The 16,887-nt window shown below is 27.9% G+C and overlaps 3 protein-coding genes across 3 annotated transcripts; all 3 read left to right on the forward strand.

The window, feature by feature from the left end:
• Positions 1-7,606: 7,606 nt before the first annotated feature.
• Positions 7,607-8,683, forward strand: LOC114414011. Its single transcript, XM_028378390.1, has 3 exons — positions 7,607-7,907; positions 8,013-8,075; positions 8,388-8,683. Exons 1-3 carry the CDS (start codon positions 7,755-7,757, stop codon positions 8,466-8,468), a joined length of 297 nt encoding a protein of 98 aa, XP_028234191.1. The 5' UTR covers positions 7,607-7,754; the 3' UTR covers positions 8,469-8,683.
• A 3,965-nt stretch (positions 8,684-12,648) lies between these two features.
• On the forward strand, positions 12,649-13,787 carry LOC114414170. The gene is made up of 3 exons (XM_028378496.1): positions 12,649-12,998; positions 13,102-13,155; positions 13,265-13,787. Exons 1-3 carry the CDS (start codon positions 12,909-12,911, stop codon positions 13,487-13,489), a joined length of 369 nt encoding a protein of 122 aa, XP_028234297.1. The 5' UTR covers positions 12,649-12,908; the 3' UTR covers positions 13,490-13,787.
• Positions 13,788-14,762: 975 nt separating this feature from the next.
• LOC114414275 lies at positions 14,763-16,040 on the forward strand. Its single transcript, XM_028378570.1, has 5 exons — positions 14,763-14,876; positions 15,029-15,114; positions 15,525-15,570; positions 15,654-15,707; positions 15,799-16,040. The coding sequence occupies exons 1-5, from the start codon at positions 14,808-14,810 to the stop codon at positions 15,856-15,858; spliced, it is 315 nt and encodes a 104-aa protein (XP_028234371.1). The 5' UTR covers positions 14,763-14,807; the 3' UTR covers positions 15,859-16,040.
• The last annotated feature ends 847 nt before the right edge of the window (positions 16,041-16,887 follow it).

The raw sequence follows: 16,887 nt of genomic DNA on the forward strand, positions 1-16,887 counted from the left end.
AATAAATTTCATATTTTATTTAAAAAAACACTTGATTTTTTTCCCTAATAAATAAGAAGACCAATAAAAAAAGTTATCGGAGTATTTAGAGTAGACCCCAAAATTATACCCTAAAAAATTGTAAGAAAAAAGAGTAGACCCCAAAAAAGTTGAAGCTGTTTTAAATAAACATAATATGATAAGCAAATAATTAACAGTTTTTCGTAAATTGAAAATTTCTTAATCTATTCACCTAAAGTTGAATATTCAACCCATTCTAATTGAGAACTGGGAAAACCTCTTCTGCTTCATTTTTGTTCCTTTTCTATTGTATAATCTTAATTTCAAGATAAATTATTTACCAAGTGTGTCTTAGACCAAATAATGCATAAAAATGAATTTTAAATTTTTTAAGAGTCAAGAACTTGATAAGAAAACTATCAGTATTATTTAAAATTATATGTGCGTAGTTTTTTTTTGTTTTTTTGTTTTTAATTTCCCTTGATTAATTTTTATAATGTGGTACTTATACATGGTTTTAAATTTGAATAATGCAAGTATGATGATATTTGATAATCTATTTTTACATGTTTTTACTTTTAAGAAATATCTCATTGATAATGACTTTTATACATCGATACTTAAGTAAGTCTAATATTTGTAAATATATAGTTTAATTTAATTTTAATATTAAAATTTATTTTTTAGCTCTTTAATTAAATAATTCCCTTCCTGTAAAGTAGCAAATCTTAATTAAATGTTTATATATCTAGCTAAAAAATATTTTATCATATATATATGATATAAATTTTCTATTTAATATATTATCTTGTATATGTTTATATATTTTTTCTATAATTATTCAACTGATAAATATAATTATGAATGATTGATGGTTAAAGTAAAATGAAACTTTAATCAATTTTTCAAAAAGAAAAAAACATTTTCACATTTTTAGAAGTGTATATATTTTGAGAGAGAAGAAACAAATATATTGAGTAAATAATAATAAAAATAAGCTTAAATAACTTTCTGGTATCTATAATATGTTTTTTTTTGCCTCAATTTTTTCTATTAGTTCCTTTTTTTTCATTTTAATCCCTAATGTCATTTTTTAGTCTTTATAAAATAGTCATCTTTGATATAAGTCTCTCTTATGTTAAAAAGTTTCATTTTAGTTTATGTTATTTAAGCAATATCAGGTTTGTTTTCCATTCTTTGTTAGTCATGAATTTTGTTGCCAAACAACAAATGATAGAAAAGAATTGGGACAAAAAAAATTAAAGACATTATATAAACAAAGACATTATATATATATTTATTATTTTAATACCAATATTAAATTATTCGTAAGATATTATTAACTAACAATTATGTTTATTTAAGGATGGAGATTTGCTAGGATTTCTCACGGTGCTAACTTGATGGAAAAAAAAGAAGAAGATCCTTTCAATTGTAGTATTAAAAAGGTAAAATTTCTCAATGACTCGCAACTCATTGACAAGAATATTAATATGGAATTGGTGGCATATGGTGATTCAATGAAGTCTATATGGAGAAACTTCTTCATCACCTTGAAAATGTATTGGAATAGATTGAAGACTATTCCAATATAGAAGGTGGAAAATTATCGAAGAATCATTAGTATAAGGAGCAATAGATGATTGATCAATATGCTGAAAAGCCCCATGATCCTTGTCTTAAGATAAGGGTGTCAAATGAGAAAGACTAATCTAATGATAAAATAACTAAAATTTAAGCTTTAGGTCTATCAATAAAAAAATATTTATTATTAGTCTTTTAAAGCAATAATAATCACATGTATGATGGTAAAAAATACTCAACATGCATAATTCTCTTATTTAAAATAAATAAAGTTTCTTTTAAAATTTACTTTAGGTCTTATTTACTATTGGGTCAATCCTATAGAAGTGAAGTTGCAAAGAAATTATAAGACATGGTATTGTTAATGCAATGATGGAGATCTTAATTTCTTTTTAATAAATGTTAGTTTTAGATAAATGAGTAGCAATGTGGGTTTGGATACCATAATTACCTTAGGAATTCTATAATGATATTTTTTGTAGCATCACGGTTGAGTGTTCTTTTGAAAATAGATATTCAAACTTTTATTTGTGTTAAATTATTATATTTGCCAAAAATACTTATTCCCAATATTAATGTCAAGGGATTGATTTTACAACTTGAATCACTATACAATTGACTATTTACAACCAGCTATAATTTCATCATATAATAAAGGGATAAAAAATAAGGACTTTTAAATAAATTATGGTACTAGTAAAAAAAGATTTTCTACATTGACTGTGTGAAATCAATGAAGAAATGTGTTCATTTTGATAAAAACTAAACAAATTTTATATCTTTTTTCATTTTATGTGACAAGTATATAAGTCCATCCATCATGGAGAATCATGCCTAGAGATTCCATGTGGAAATGCATCTAGTGACAAAGGACAAGTGGTTAACATCACCAAAGGGTGGACTTTTATCAAAAGAGGGTAAATTTTTTTCAATTTTTTCATTTGGAAATTGATTTTAAATTATTATTAAAAATGAAATAAGTCGTGGTAGATGTTACAACTTATGAGTTAAAAATCGTACCATTTGTTATGATTTTTATTTTTTTAACTAAAGTCTTAAAAAAATTTACGCCTACAAAGTCCTATAGCTTTTTCTTTTTTTAATTTGACTTTGAAGTTGTAAGTTTTTTTAAATTTTTTTTTGAACTTACGACTTTTTGAAGTTGTAAGTTTTTTTATGTTTAAAGTTGTTTTTAGGATTTTTATTTATTTATATCTTCTTTTCTTTTGCTTTTAATTTTTTTATAAACTGAAAATAATTTTAATTATTTAATTAAAAATAAATATTTAAAATTTTAGTTGTCATTTAATATCTTGTATATAATTTTTATATGGTTTTATTTAATATGCTATATATATATTTAATATTTTTTATTTAATATATTTGAATAATTTTTTAATAATGCTTTATTTGAAGACGTAAGTTTTTTAGTTTTAGGATTATTTATTTTCTTATTTTCTTTTATTTTGCTTAAATTTTTTTTAAATATTTTATTAATTTAATTATTAAATAAATATTTTTATTTTTTATTAGTTTTATTTAATATCTTTATATATTTTTATATGATTTTATTTAGTATGTTGTATATTTTTTAACATTGTTTTATTTAAAATATTTTATATATTTTTTAATATTATTTTATTTAATGTATTTTGTATATTTAAAATGTAGATAATTTTTAATAATGTTATTGAATTTGATTTATTTTTAAATGAAATACAAATCTAACATAATGATATTTAATATATTTTTTTAAATATTTGTATAAACAGTTACTACGATTATGTTAAAAATATATAATTTTTATTTAAATGTCTTGGATGTTTAAATTTACTTGATTTAAAATTTAAGTATTTATATTCAAGTATTTTATTTTAAATATATTAAATAAAAAATTATATAAAATATTTTAAATAAAACAATATTGAAAAATATACAAAATATTAAATAAAACCATATAAAAATTATATACAAGATATTAAATAAAATAATAACAAGTAAAATTTAAAATATTTATTTAAAAATTAAATAATTAAAATTATTTACAATTTATAAAAAATTTGGAAAGAAAAAAAAGAAAATACAAGTAAATAAAAAATTATAAAAAAACTTTAAACGTAAAAAGAACTTACGACTTCAAAATTGTAAGTCCACAAAAATTAAAAAAAACTTAGAACTTCAATGTCTAAGTTAAAAAAAAGTTATACTACTTTAAAGTTGTAAATAAAAAAATTAAATTGGAGTTGTAAATTTTTTTATAACTTCAATTAAAAATAAAATAAAAAATCATAATAAATGTTACAATTTTTAATTTAAAAATCATAATATTTATTATGAATTATTTTATTTTTTATAATAATTTAAAATCCACCTCCAAATAAAAAAAAAATTATCCCTTTTGGTAAAAGTGCTCCCAAGGGGAGAATCTAAATACTACGCCAAAGGAGAAATTACTAGGCTTTACATCACAGTTAATGATCAACCATGAGGAGTAATTAGCGGAGTTCCTAATTTAGAGAAGAAAGATAAATCATTGACCAATATAATGGATTTTTTTTATGGGCCTTGGACGCTCGTGAACAAATTAAATAAAGAAAAGAACCGTTGTGTGATGATGGATAACAACATTAAAAAGGACTCAGAGAGGAAAAAATCTGTCATGCTGATGTAAATCATGTGTCCCAGTATGAAACATTAACGAATTTGGCGAAGGATGATATGATTGAGAATCAAGGAGAGAATTTTCATATTGACCAAGAGATAGAATCTATAAATAAATTATACTTATGAGGTCAACGTAGCTCTAGTTTAAAAAATAAAGGGATTGAGAAAAAATAATGTTCTGAAAATTGGACTGTTGGTTGAATTGACGAACATAGTTTAAGGTTCAATAGTTTAATTGTGGTTAAATTGTAGTTGAACTGTAACAATTAAATTTTATTTTTTAATATTATATAGTATTTTAAGTAATAAAATAATATAAATAATGATAATTTAGGATCTAAAAAATTGTAAATTAATTACTATATTATATTTTCTTAAGATAAAAATTAATAATAACTAATAAAATAATTTATATTTATCCGTATTTTGTAAGTATGTGCTTTTATTCATCTTAAAGATGTTTTACATTAAATAATTTTTATTTAAAATGAAAACTTTAAAAGACAAGTTCAAACGATTTTTTTGCATTGTTTTTCATTGATTCTCACTAGTTTTCACAGGTTCTTTACCAATTCTCATTGGTCTAATTTTCTTCGATTTTTAGAGTTAATGGATCGGTCATTATACTGGCTTGGTCCAATTTTGAAAACAATATTAAAAAGGCTACCTTGGAACGCGATAATGGGATAATAAATCCGCTGAACAAGACTGGATCCACTGTAGAAGTGCCAATATCTAAAGCCAAACACATGCAAGTGGGCTAAGGAGGGGTGGGTATAATGTAGTAGCCTCTGACCAGCCACTCGTATTTGAATGGGATCTGTTAAATAGATATCCATGAAGTTTATAAGTATTTTCTGGTAGATATTTGTTAAAATATAAATTTTGAAGAAGTAAAAATAAATAAATTCTAAAAAATAATTTTGACAGTACTAAGTACCTTACTATGTGCACTTGCCTCTCTAACAAACATGTATCTATTAAGCTATTCATTTTTAATCTATAGAGGGGTTTACCCGCTACTATCTGCTGAGTACGAGGACTTTTTTATCATCTCTAGATGTGACGTGCCCTTAGGCTTTTTGTGCTAAACGACCTGAAATGTTTTATGCTGAAGAAAAAAGACTAAAACAAAAGCTAGTGGATGAGAAAATGCTTCGTATAGCAAGCGGTATTTGGATAATTCATGGGAGATGAAGTTTGGGATGCCACTCTTGATTGGCAAATTAAAGGCATATGTTGAAAACTAGTAATAGCAAGTTCCATATGGATGCTCACACATTTAGTGCTCAACAAGTGGTTAATCTAAAGAAGGATATGGTGGTGGATTCGATGGGGGTAGTGAACGATCGAGCAAGGTGAGCAACCATCTAAATCAATGTTGAGCCCCAAGATGTTGTCAAAGGATGGAGTGTCTCTATGAATATGGTGTTAGAGCCTTCACAACCCCTAGTGCGTCGTCATAAATTTTATTACTTGGAATTGTAGGGGCACAAGCTCTAGAGGTATTTGTACTTTGGTTCAAGTTATTTGTAAGGAGTTTAGATTCTCTATGATTTTTCTTCAAGAAATGAGAGAAGGCAAAGTGAATTATTTGAAGGTGTGATTTTTATGGTAACTTCAACCAAGATGTTTTTATGGTTCACATGTGTGTTATCTGGAAAACTTCATTTGCTTGAAATTTGATTGTCTATGCATGGCATGCCTATAGCTAAGGCAAGGATAGAGCATGTTGGGGGAGCTCAATAGTGCAAAGTCCTTGGGGGTTCTAATATGATCCTCTATGTGCAGGAAAGGGTGGTTTCCTTGTCCCTTTCTTTAGAATGCCCAGGAGCTCTAGGTCTACATTGCTGATTGTAATCTCATTGACCTGGGCTTCCAATATAAACAACTATAAACATCCCTGTCAATCTTTTGGGATTAGGCTGATTTCGAAGGATCTTGAATATTCTTGATTTGGTTTATTGACAAAATTATGTTTCTTTTCGTCTTCTTGACTTCTTGTTCTTAAATGTGTTATAAGATTTGGTCATTCTTGGAATAGTTTCTGATTTATATATTAATGTATGAATATGTTAGGGTGGTCGTTGAGACCTTGCAATTCTTTGAGTTAGGAATAGTTATTGAAAACTCACTTGCTATTTCTTTAGGATTCTTAATCCTGTTACTTATTTCTCTTTAAATTCACCTAAAGAATTAAGCCTTTCAATAGGGAATAAAGGCTCATTTCCTAAAAAGAAGAAGAAAAATATACTAATAATTCAGTAAATCCTGTAAAAAAAATGAAAAACTTAAATATATTTTGATATGTTGTAAGTTAACATTTTTTATTTTTTTTTATAATTTTGATCGTTAATATTTTTCAATTTTAGTCCATGCATATTTTAATTTCATTTATAATATTCATAAGTTTGCATTTATATTAACCAAAATTTTAAAAAATATAAATTTACATAAATTAAAAATAAATTAAATATCTTACATGAATCAAGATTGAAAAAACATAGTCTTATAAGTGAACAATTTTTTTATATGAATCAAATTGAAAAAATATCAAGAGAAAAAAAATATATTTAAACCATATTAAAATTAAGAACCAATTTTCATTGATTCAAATTTAAGATTTCTAAATGAAATTAAATGAAGAAGCTTAATTTCAATGTCTTATCCAATTTATTTAAATCTATTGTATTCTTTAATTATTTTCTAAATTATTCACTATTTTATCGATTAATACTCTCTAGCTAAACTACCCACTACACTAACAATTCTTTCTTAAGCTCTATATAAAGTTAATCATATATATGAAATCGTTAATCTTTATAATCTATTAAGAAAATAGGTACCGAATAAAATAGTCTAATAAAAAGCTTTCTTTTAGTCTCCACTTTTTATTAGACTATTTTATTCATTAACAATTTTCTTAATTACTTACAATTTTATCTTTGAAGTTTGAACTACACTCTCAGATTAGGTACCCCTTACACCTGTAGTTCTTTAATTTTTCAAACTCTCATATCAAATAAATTAAGTAATAGATTATTAAAAAAACCAAATTCACAATTAAAAATAACCCAAATTTAATAAACAGACATTACATGCCTGTTTTCCACTAGTAACCATAATAAACCTCCTAGAGAGAGCAAGAGAAACAACCCTTTTGGCTTCTACTGCGTGCTTGGTTGTTTCATCTCTCATGCGTTACTAGAGCCTAAGAAGCCTATATTCACCTGTTTTTCTGCCATTTGTATGTGCATTTCTGTTTGTTCCTCGCCATGGCTGCCACGTTAATTCATCTGTTGAGAGCACAGCTGTGCCCCTCACCCCTCTTCATAATGACAGTCAAAGATGCCCCATTTTCAGCTGCACACCTTCGGTTACAAATTAGGAAAAAAAAAAGCCACAATCAAGTGTCATTTTTCTCCCTTCTCATTCTATTTATTCAAGGGTGGGAGTAGTGGTTTTTTGTGTGTTTTCTTTCCTTTGTGCAACAACAACAACTGAAGATGAATAAGCATCAAGCGTCAGAGAAGAAGAACGATAACATGGAGAAGCCACTAACACCATTGATGCCTCCTCCTCCTCCCACACTTGAAAGGACGACTTCCATTGATGATGAGCCTAAAACTTTGCTTGAGGAGGAGATGAAAGTTGCAAGGGTTTGATATACCCATTTTTTCTCTTTATATACGGTTTCCAGCTTTAATTATTTTCTCTTGTTTTTGTTTTTGTTTAAAAATTCTTAATTAAAATTCTTTGTGCAGGAGGCAGCTCTCAAAATCATCAATTCTCACTCAAAAGAAGATGCCCTGAAAATATTCCTGGCGGTAATTGAAATGTTTTTTTTTTCTTTTTTGGGATTCCGTAATAATTGTTCACTTTTATTCAGCAGATTTATCAGAACTTTTTTTGTTGTGGGGTATACACGGGATCCTGATGCTGTTGCTTTCAAAAGTTTTTTTTTTCCCTGAATGGAACAGGATCTGTGTAATTAACACAAGCACCATGCTAGTAAATGAAAAGATTCGTAATTTGTTCTGAAGAAGTGTTATGTTAGAATTACATATACTTCTACTTAACATTTTGATGGAAAATGTGAAAATGTTGAAAGCTTATGTGTTAATTGTGTTTGGTATTAGGGTTTGGTGCCAGTTGGAACAAGCTCAAAGCAGGTGAAAGAGGATGGTGTCGTGTCTGACTACGATGACGACGACGAATGAAGCATTATTCGGTTGGAATATGATGGTCCTGTGGAAAGCTGAAGCTTTAATTAGGAGTTCTTATGTGTCTGTTGTTTTCTTTGTTTTAATTAGAATGTGTTGCATGTGGATTAAATAATTACTCCTAAGTCCTATCAAACAGTTTATTACCTTCAATTGGGAATGTTATTGTCTTGTGTTGATCTGAATTTGACTTCCATATCTATTTTGCTTTATAATCTTCATTTTAGAATTAAGGAGTTCTTCTTCACAAAGCATCAAAGACTCTTTGATCGCAGATAATACCATAAATGCAGCAGTAAATTAATTTGAAAACATCATGAAAGTCAAATTTCAAAAAATTATAAATCATTATCATTTCCAAGAGAGTGTAATATTGCATTAAATAAGGTATTGTTAAGTGTTATTTCAGCTTAAATACGATAAATGACGAGTAAAGTGAACACTAATTTTATATGGACAGGACAAAGATAACCAAGAATCATAGTACATGATTTTGCATTGTAGAAAAATAGAAATGATTTCTGCTCTCCCTTTTATTTTTATATATATATGACATCTCAATTCACAACCAAACATGTTAAATCTGCCATATGAGGTGGATTGCATGATGTAATCCTCGTTTCCAAATTCCAATGCTAAAAAGAATAAAGAGTACAAGGGTTACAACTTGGGGTCCTTTGAAAATATAATTTCTATTTATACTAGTAATGAAAAAAAATGTCATATTACATTTACAAAAAATATTTCTGAAACTAATTAGGTCCTTATTCGTTTAAGTTGAAGTTAAAGTATGCTTTATTCCCAGGCATATGCATACATGTGAGGGGATTTTTTTTTAATATCGCATGTATTTTTTTAGAGAGGTAATTAATATTACTTGAATCAAGTAGGATTATTATGGATGATAAATTTTTTCTGACTATTTAACCAGTTGCATATATATAGGTCTCAAATTTGAGATTACTAATTAAGTTTAAACAACTCATCTTATAATTCTCGATTTTGATTTTTTTTAAAAAAATACATTTTAAGACGGTTTTTTGAAAAAACGTCTTAAAGATCATCTTAGAATCCTCATTTTTATATTTTTTTTGAAAAAAAAATTCTAATACGATTTTTTGAAAAATCACCTTAGAAATTCTACATTTTAAAATGGTTTTGACCTAAAAATCGTTTTAGAAAGGTATCCTACTAAGACAGTTGTTTGCTTGAAAATTGTCTTAAAATAGTAACTTTTTTAAGATGATTTTTTTAAGAACCGTCATTATAAATGAAGACATTCAACAACATTAAATATGACGACGGTGAAAAATCGATGTCGAATGTGTAAGAGAACCGACGTAGTAAAGCTTTTTCTTAGTAGTGTTTATATTAAATGATTCACATGCTTGGTGGTGTGGAGTGAAAATTGTAACATTGAATTCAATCATCTATCATGTATGAATGATGTGAGTGTATTTTTTTCTTCATGCATGAACTTAAGTCAAGAATATGCTATACTAGCTAAACAAGGAAAAAAGGTGTATCTTTCTCTAAAATGGGGAAGGAGGGATTGCTTCCACCAAGCAAACCCTTAGATTGAAATAACACCTAATCTGTACGAGATTCAACAACTAAAACAATTGGTACATAGTCCCAAGGGGACGACATCCTCAGAAAAGAAAGAGTTAGCGGCACCACCAACAACTTTATCTGTCTTAATTATGAGATAGAGTCCTTTGGGAACAATCAATACCCTAGCTTGTGAGGGATATGGAAAATTACTGCTTTAGAATTTATTTGAAATAGAATATGGGGGCTGAAAACTATTGCCAAAGGTCCATTTGGATGACCTTATTCCAAGAATTATGTTAACCCTAGCAAGATACCATTGTTGTCAAATTACATGGAAAATTTTATGGGCTATAGTATAAAGAAAAATGGTCTAAAATTTGGAAATTCAGGGGAGGATTCAATTTTATGGATGTTGAGAATAGCTTTTATATCGTTAAGGCAAATCTACTTGAGTAGGAGAAGATGATTTCAGATAGCCCATGAATGAGGTTCAATAATTACTTGGTAGTAACAAAATGAAATTCAAAATTTGCATCTCCCCACCCAAAAGTGGAAAAAATCACGGTTTAATTGGATTAGGTTTCCATGCTTAAAATTGGTCTATTATGACGAGAGATTTTTACTGGCTAATCATGGCACCTGTAGTTGGTAGACCCATTAAAGTTTATAGTAGCAATGTCAAGGTGGTGAGAGCCATTTGCTCGTATTTGTGTTGAGTTTTATCTTACTCCCTGTGGCGGGAAAAGTGACCTAAAGACGATGACCATTGATACAAAGTCAAATATGAGAGTTTCCATATTATTTGTGTTGAAAGTAGCTATTCTATCCATTAAGTGAAAAATTGTCTCGTGGTGCTTATCATAGAACATTTTTTTTTTCACTTTTTGTAAAATAATTTTCTAAATCAATATAACAAGATTAGAAATAAAAAAAATTGGTATTTTTACTTCTTACAAAAAGTGTATTGGTTGTATTCTTATATTTAATTGTAAATGATATGAAAAATAAGTTTTGGTTCATTATCATTTGATCTTACACAAAAAATTATTGCAAAATTGGCTCAAAATTAATTAAATCGATATTGTTATCAATTGCACAATGCTGGAGACAACATTTTACCTTTTAAACCATGCATTTTAAACTTGTAATGTATTAGGAGATTAAAATAATTTTTTTTTTGGCTAATATTTTTTCAACTAATGTTATACATTAATAACACAATTTGGAGGAAGAATAAATAGCGACTTAAATAAAATTTAACATCTATAATATTATATATATATATAGATTTATTTATTGGCCTTCCATAATTTTCTTGCCCATTTGTATTTTTATTAAATTTTTCTGTTTGAATTTAGTATCTAACATGCTATCCCGTTGTTTTACTTCATTATTAACTTAAGTTCTTATGGAATTATAAGCTTTTGATATAAGTTTTTTCTTACAGTGAAAAATTCTGCTTTCTAATAATATATATCTACTAATCACATTATCATTAAGGGATTTTGAAGTGACATTCTAAAATAAATAAAAAAATTAATTACTCAAGTAAATATTAGATCCAATTTTTTAGAGAATTAATAAAAAAAATCACAAATTTACATAAAACTTATTTAAATTATAAATAATAATATTAAAGAAAAACTTAATCTTGAAAAAAATCAATACAGTATTATTTTATAACTTTTAGCTGAAGCAACCTAATAAAAAAAAGAAAAAAGTAGAAAGAGTAGTTACTTTTTGTCTTTTGTTATGATGAAAGCACCAGGGAAATTATTAATTAAATACTTCTAAAACAGACAAAGCATATAAGCTCAGGAAACGCTCAAGTTTGTTTCATCGGATGAGGTGAAATTTGACTTGCATAAACATTAGTGTAATCCTTTATCCTTCCATGCAGTGTTGGAATACACAAATTAATTATATTTTAATTATATTACAAATTGGTGGACCTGCAAAAGTCCAATATTTTTCTCAAGATAATGACCTGGCTTATGGCTAGGTATAAGCAAAACAGCACAGGCTTACATGCAGGTACAGGTTAGTCTGAGTGAGTGAGAGGTTTTAACAGTTAGGCTTAGAGTTATCAGTTTTTTAATAATCCTATATTCCAGGGGTCCCAAAAGAAAGATTTCAGAAGACAAGGTAGTACACACCAAAAAGCACTATATATGAATGACGGTTACTTTTGACTTCAATATATGTGCTGGTGTTTTCCGAGGCTCTACACGTCACTGCTTCACACCCTTGTTTGAAATTTCCTTTTAAGGTGCGTTTGGATATATTACTATGTTAAAACCAAGTTGAATTCAATTGTTTTTCAAACATACATTTAATTAATAAAAAATATCAAGGTTCTAGAAAGACTTGCTTTATTCAAATAATAATATTTTCATATTTTTATTATCATATCATTTATTACTTCTTATCTTATATATTTATTACAAAGTAACTCTTTTCCTGAAAATGTACTCCACCACCGATAGTATTCAAATTAAGTGTTAATTTTTATTTTACCATGACATGACATAATTAGGCTGGGAGTAAGGTGCATTTTTACATGTTACATTGTACATAGTATAGCTCTAACGTTCACATTACGAACCCTGGGCCCCCTCATGAAACTGCTATTCATGTGTATAGACTCCACTAGGGACGGTTTCACTCTGATAATAAAGTGGTCTGCTATATGCCAAATTTGCTTACAATTGTTTGTTTCAAAAATGAATTGCTAGCACAATATATATGCATGGTTTCCCCATCCTAATTCAGATACACAGTTCTCTATTTTATATATATATCACCATTATTGTTAACATTTTCTCCCTTGATCACTAAAATACTTTATAAGTATAATAAACCTTTACAAAGAGAAATTCAACAATGGTGTCAAGCAGACGACCAGCAAGGTTTCAAAAGCCCGATTTCATGCAGACCAAACCAATCGGAGAAGAAAAGCTGGAAGTGTTAAGGGTAAGGCTGTGAATTGTGAGTATATATGATATTAATATATAATTTCTTTCATTATAGTATAAAAATTGGTACTTTTTTTTCCTTTGTTCTTGATGATTCATAGGTTGCTGCTGCTGCTGTTTTTCTTAACGAACAAAATCCTGAAGGGGAATCCTCGGTAAGTGTTCAACTTTCAACAAGTAAACATAAAATGCTTTTGATTATTAATTGGAGAAACTTCAAGTTAAAACAGTTACCGATGATTTTTTATTATTGTTTAAACATAGTTTCAGGAACAGGAAGTGATGACTAATACTGGATATGGAAAAAATGTGAGGGACGAAACAGATAACAATGACAATGGAATGGAACTGCTGGCAACAGTTGCAACTAGAATTATTAGGAAGAGGGTGGAGAAGAAGAAGCTGAGGAAGGAGAAGTTGAGGAAGAAGAAGCTGCCACTGCCACTGGACTTAAGATGGGGGAATCAAAAACTGAGGGCCTTCTCGTAGGGATTAAAGAAAACAACACCCCCTGATGAAGAATCACAGTGCTTTCGCGAATAAAAAAAATCAATTTGTACTGAATAATGTTTCAAAGAGTCCTTAATTAATGTTCTCGTGTCAAATTGAGATACATGAATTATATTTGACTCAACCAACAGAGAAAAATAGAGGTGAAAGAAAAAACTACACATGATTCGATCTCATAACTAACTCTATCTGCTTGAGTTCGGATGATTGTGTAGTATTTCATTTGATGTAATAAATTATCTATATTAATTTATATATAAATAAATAATTATATGTATCTTATAATTTCGCAGCTAAGTACTAGAGTAACATATATACCAACTTTTAGAAGTGAGTAAATGACAGACTGGTTAATACAGATTTATTGTTTTCTTTATTTGACTTGAAATTTTAATTAAGGCTTTGAGTCATTTATTTAAATGACTTGATCAAGACAAAAAATTTACAACAGTAGATTAACTTGATTTATCTAGCATAATATTTTAACATTAACATTATGTATAATTAAATCCTATCATAAAAGAAAGTATAAAACTTTTTTTAAAACTAACATATATTTAACTATGTATGTTTTGATATAAATAATACATTATAAATAAAAAGATTTATTATTAATTACAATGAAGGACCATCATATCAGATTATGGAAGACTCAAATCGGAATTGAATTGATGGATGTTGGTAATGATTGTTATATGGTCGAATTTGATGCGAAAGATGATAAGGAGAAAGTCACCATTGATGTACCATGGGTGCTTTTTGATCATTATTTTTCAGTCAAGGTATGAAGTCTTAAGTTTATCTCCTCTTATAGAAGAAACATTGGGGGGAGGGGGGCAGGGAGGAGCGTGTTATTTGTAAGGATAAAAAACATAGATCTTAAAATTTATAATAACTTTCATCTTGCTCAATCAATTAAATTATATTTCTTTATTGATGATCAAAGTATTAATATAAATGCCGAAAAATTATACACCAAAATAATATGATCAATATGGTTACATTTAAGGAAAAGAGATACAAAGAGAAAAAACTAATAAGTATATATAAAGCATTTATATTTTTTAATAATGAAAGAGAAACAATTAATAAATATAATTAAAAGAGGCCTTACAATTAAATATATTTTTTCATACAAAAAAATACTTCATTTTATAATTTTTTTAAACTATTTAAATTTTTTATTACCATCTTTATGAGATCCTCACGTCACCCATTTGTCTTTTTAATAAATAGGCAAACTCATTTACCTCAACACACCACAATTGCAAGAAACTAGCTATCATACTCCCTTACCATGTCTATGCGCAAATACTCCCTTCCTCCTTCTCCTCTGGGAAGGAAGAGTTCCGTCCCTCCCCCAAAGGTAGCTGGATGCATAAGCTAATTGTTTGAATTTTCCATTTTTATAGAATTTTGTGGTTAATTTGCTTCTTAATTTTATATATGTAATTACATGCACATCACATTTGAGTAATTCATGTATATATCGTGTTTGTTTTAATATGGTTCTTGCAGGAAGAGAAACCCACCGAATCTGAAAATTCGAACCCGGCGAAAGCATGTCCTAATAGTACTGGAGCCAGCAGGAAGCGGAAAGCTAAGTAAGAATAAGATAGGGTGCAACTATATATTAATATTCCATTATCAATTAGTGTTATGGACTTGGATTTAGCATAAGTCGAAATTACTCAGTAACTAAATCAATTTACTCGTGTTTTGATTTCGTTTTAGATATACGATCGAATTGATGCCTGTTAGAAAAGTTCTAATAAATGGGGACTGATCATGAATCAGTATTAGTAATCTAAATAATTTATAAGCTTTAATTATGAGATATGTTGATGCAAGTTTTACATTTGGAAACAAGAAACACTGATTTAACTTCTTCTTTGGATTCATGAATATTTTTGTGTGTGGAACTAAATGTTATAAGAAACATTTTTAATTCTCTCTAGAACATTAAGTATGAACATATATTTACTAAAAGAAATTCATCAATGGTATTAAGCAGGGAACCGATAAGCAGGGAAGATGACGAAAAGATGGAAATCTTAACGGTAAGGGTATGAATTATGATTAAGTTTAACTTGATATCAATATAATTAATTTGTTTCCATATGTTATACCACATAAATTGTAGGCTGTTGCTGCTTGTATTTCTATTAACGAGAAAAACCCAGAGGGAGAATCCTCGGTAAGTGTTTCAATAAGTAAACATAAAACGCTTTTGATTGGATAAATTTCAAGTCAATGTTGAATTTTTAATTGTTTAAATATGGTTTCAGGAAGCAGCTGATGACAATGGAATGCAGCTGCTCGCAGCAGTTGCCACCGGGGAAAACTAAAGCACCTGAGATATCTCTGATAAACAATCTCATAATTCCCGGCCCGCTTGACTTCTTCTGATTGTGTAATGTTAATTTGATGCAATAGACTATTTATCAACTTATATATAAATGAATAAATAATTGTATGTATCTTATCATTCGCGTCTAAATAAAGTAAATGATTGGTTGGGATGGGTTCATAATTTTTTATTCGACCCAAAATTTTATTTGGGTAATTTTTTTAAATTCTAATATGATTGATCTGATAAAAGCTTGAAATATATGAGACAAAATCGGATCAATTCGACAATATCTAACATAGTATTTCAATATCATTATGTAAGGAGACTTTGAGCTTTTCTTTATGAGATTATTGGGAATCTTTAGAGCAATTTTGTTTCTAGAAAAGGTATTTTTGGTCATGTTATCATCCTTTAATTGGGAAGTCCTCTATTCGATGCACCAACAAAAAGACTAAAAAAAATAAACATTATTTATAAAATTATCTAGAAAAGGCTTATCATAAAGTTGACTAGTCTCTCCGTCGCTGCTTGAAGGATATTGGTTTCTAGGATCTCACTATCAAGCTAATCCTGTTTTGTTTTATCTTGCCATCTTTATCCCTTTTTTGGTATGGGAACAAACTCCTTTTTTTTTTCTTTTGCTCCTAAATAAGGCCTCAAAGAGGGGAACCTTTTGTCCTCGTATTTTTTGTTATTTGTATGGAGAAACTTGCTTTGATGTCTCCAAAAATATTCAATAGAGAATATGGAGCCTTGCAAATTAAAGCTATCTCATAACAGTCTTGTTATTTCTCATTTTTTCTTTGTAGATGACATTCTCCTCTTTATTTTTTTTATATTTTATATTTTTATTTTTTAAGGCAGAAGGCTTCCTATGTGTGAATATGTTTAGTATTGTCGTTTTTTTTTTTGGCAAAATATAGAGCTTAATAAATATTCCTAGTTTTTTGTTCAAGAGGTATATATCGTGTGAAGAATCCTTAACGAGGAGTACTATCCATCTTTTATGCCGAAAAACTATTAT

The sequence above is a fragment of the Glycine soja genome, chromosome 6 (genome assembly GCF_004193775.1).
Source record: "Glycine soja cultivar W05 chromosome 6, ASM419377v2, whole genome shotgun sequence".
Lineage (NCBI taxonomy): Eukaryota > Viridiplantae > Streptophyta > Magnoliopsida > Fabales > Fabaceae > Glycine > Glycine soja.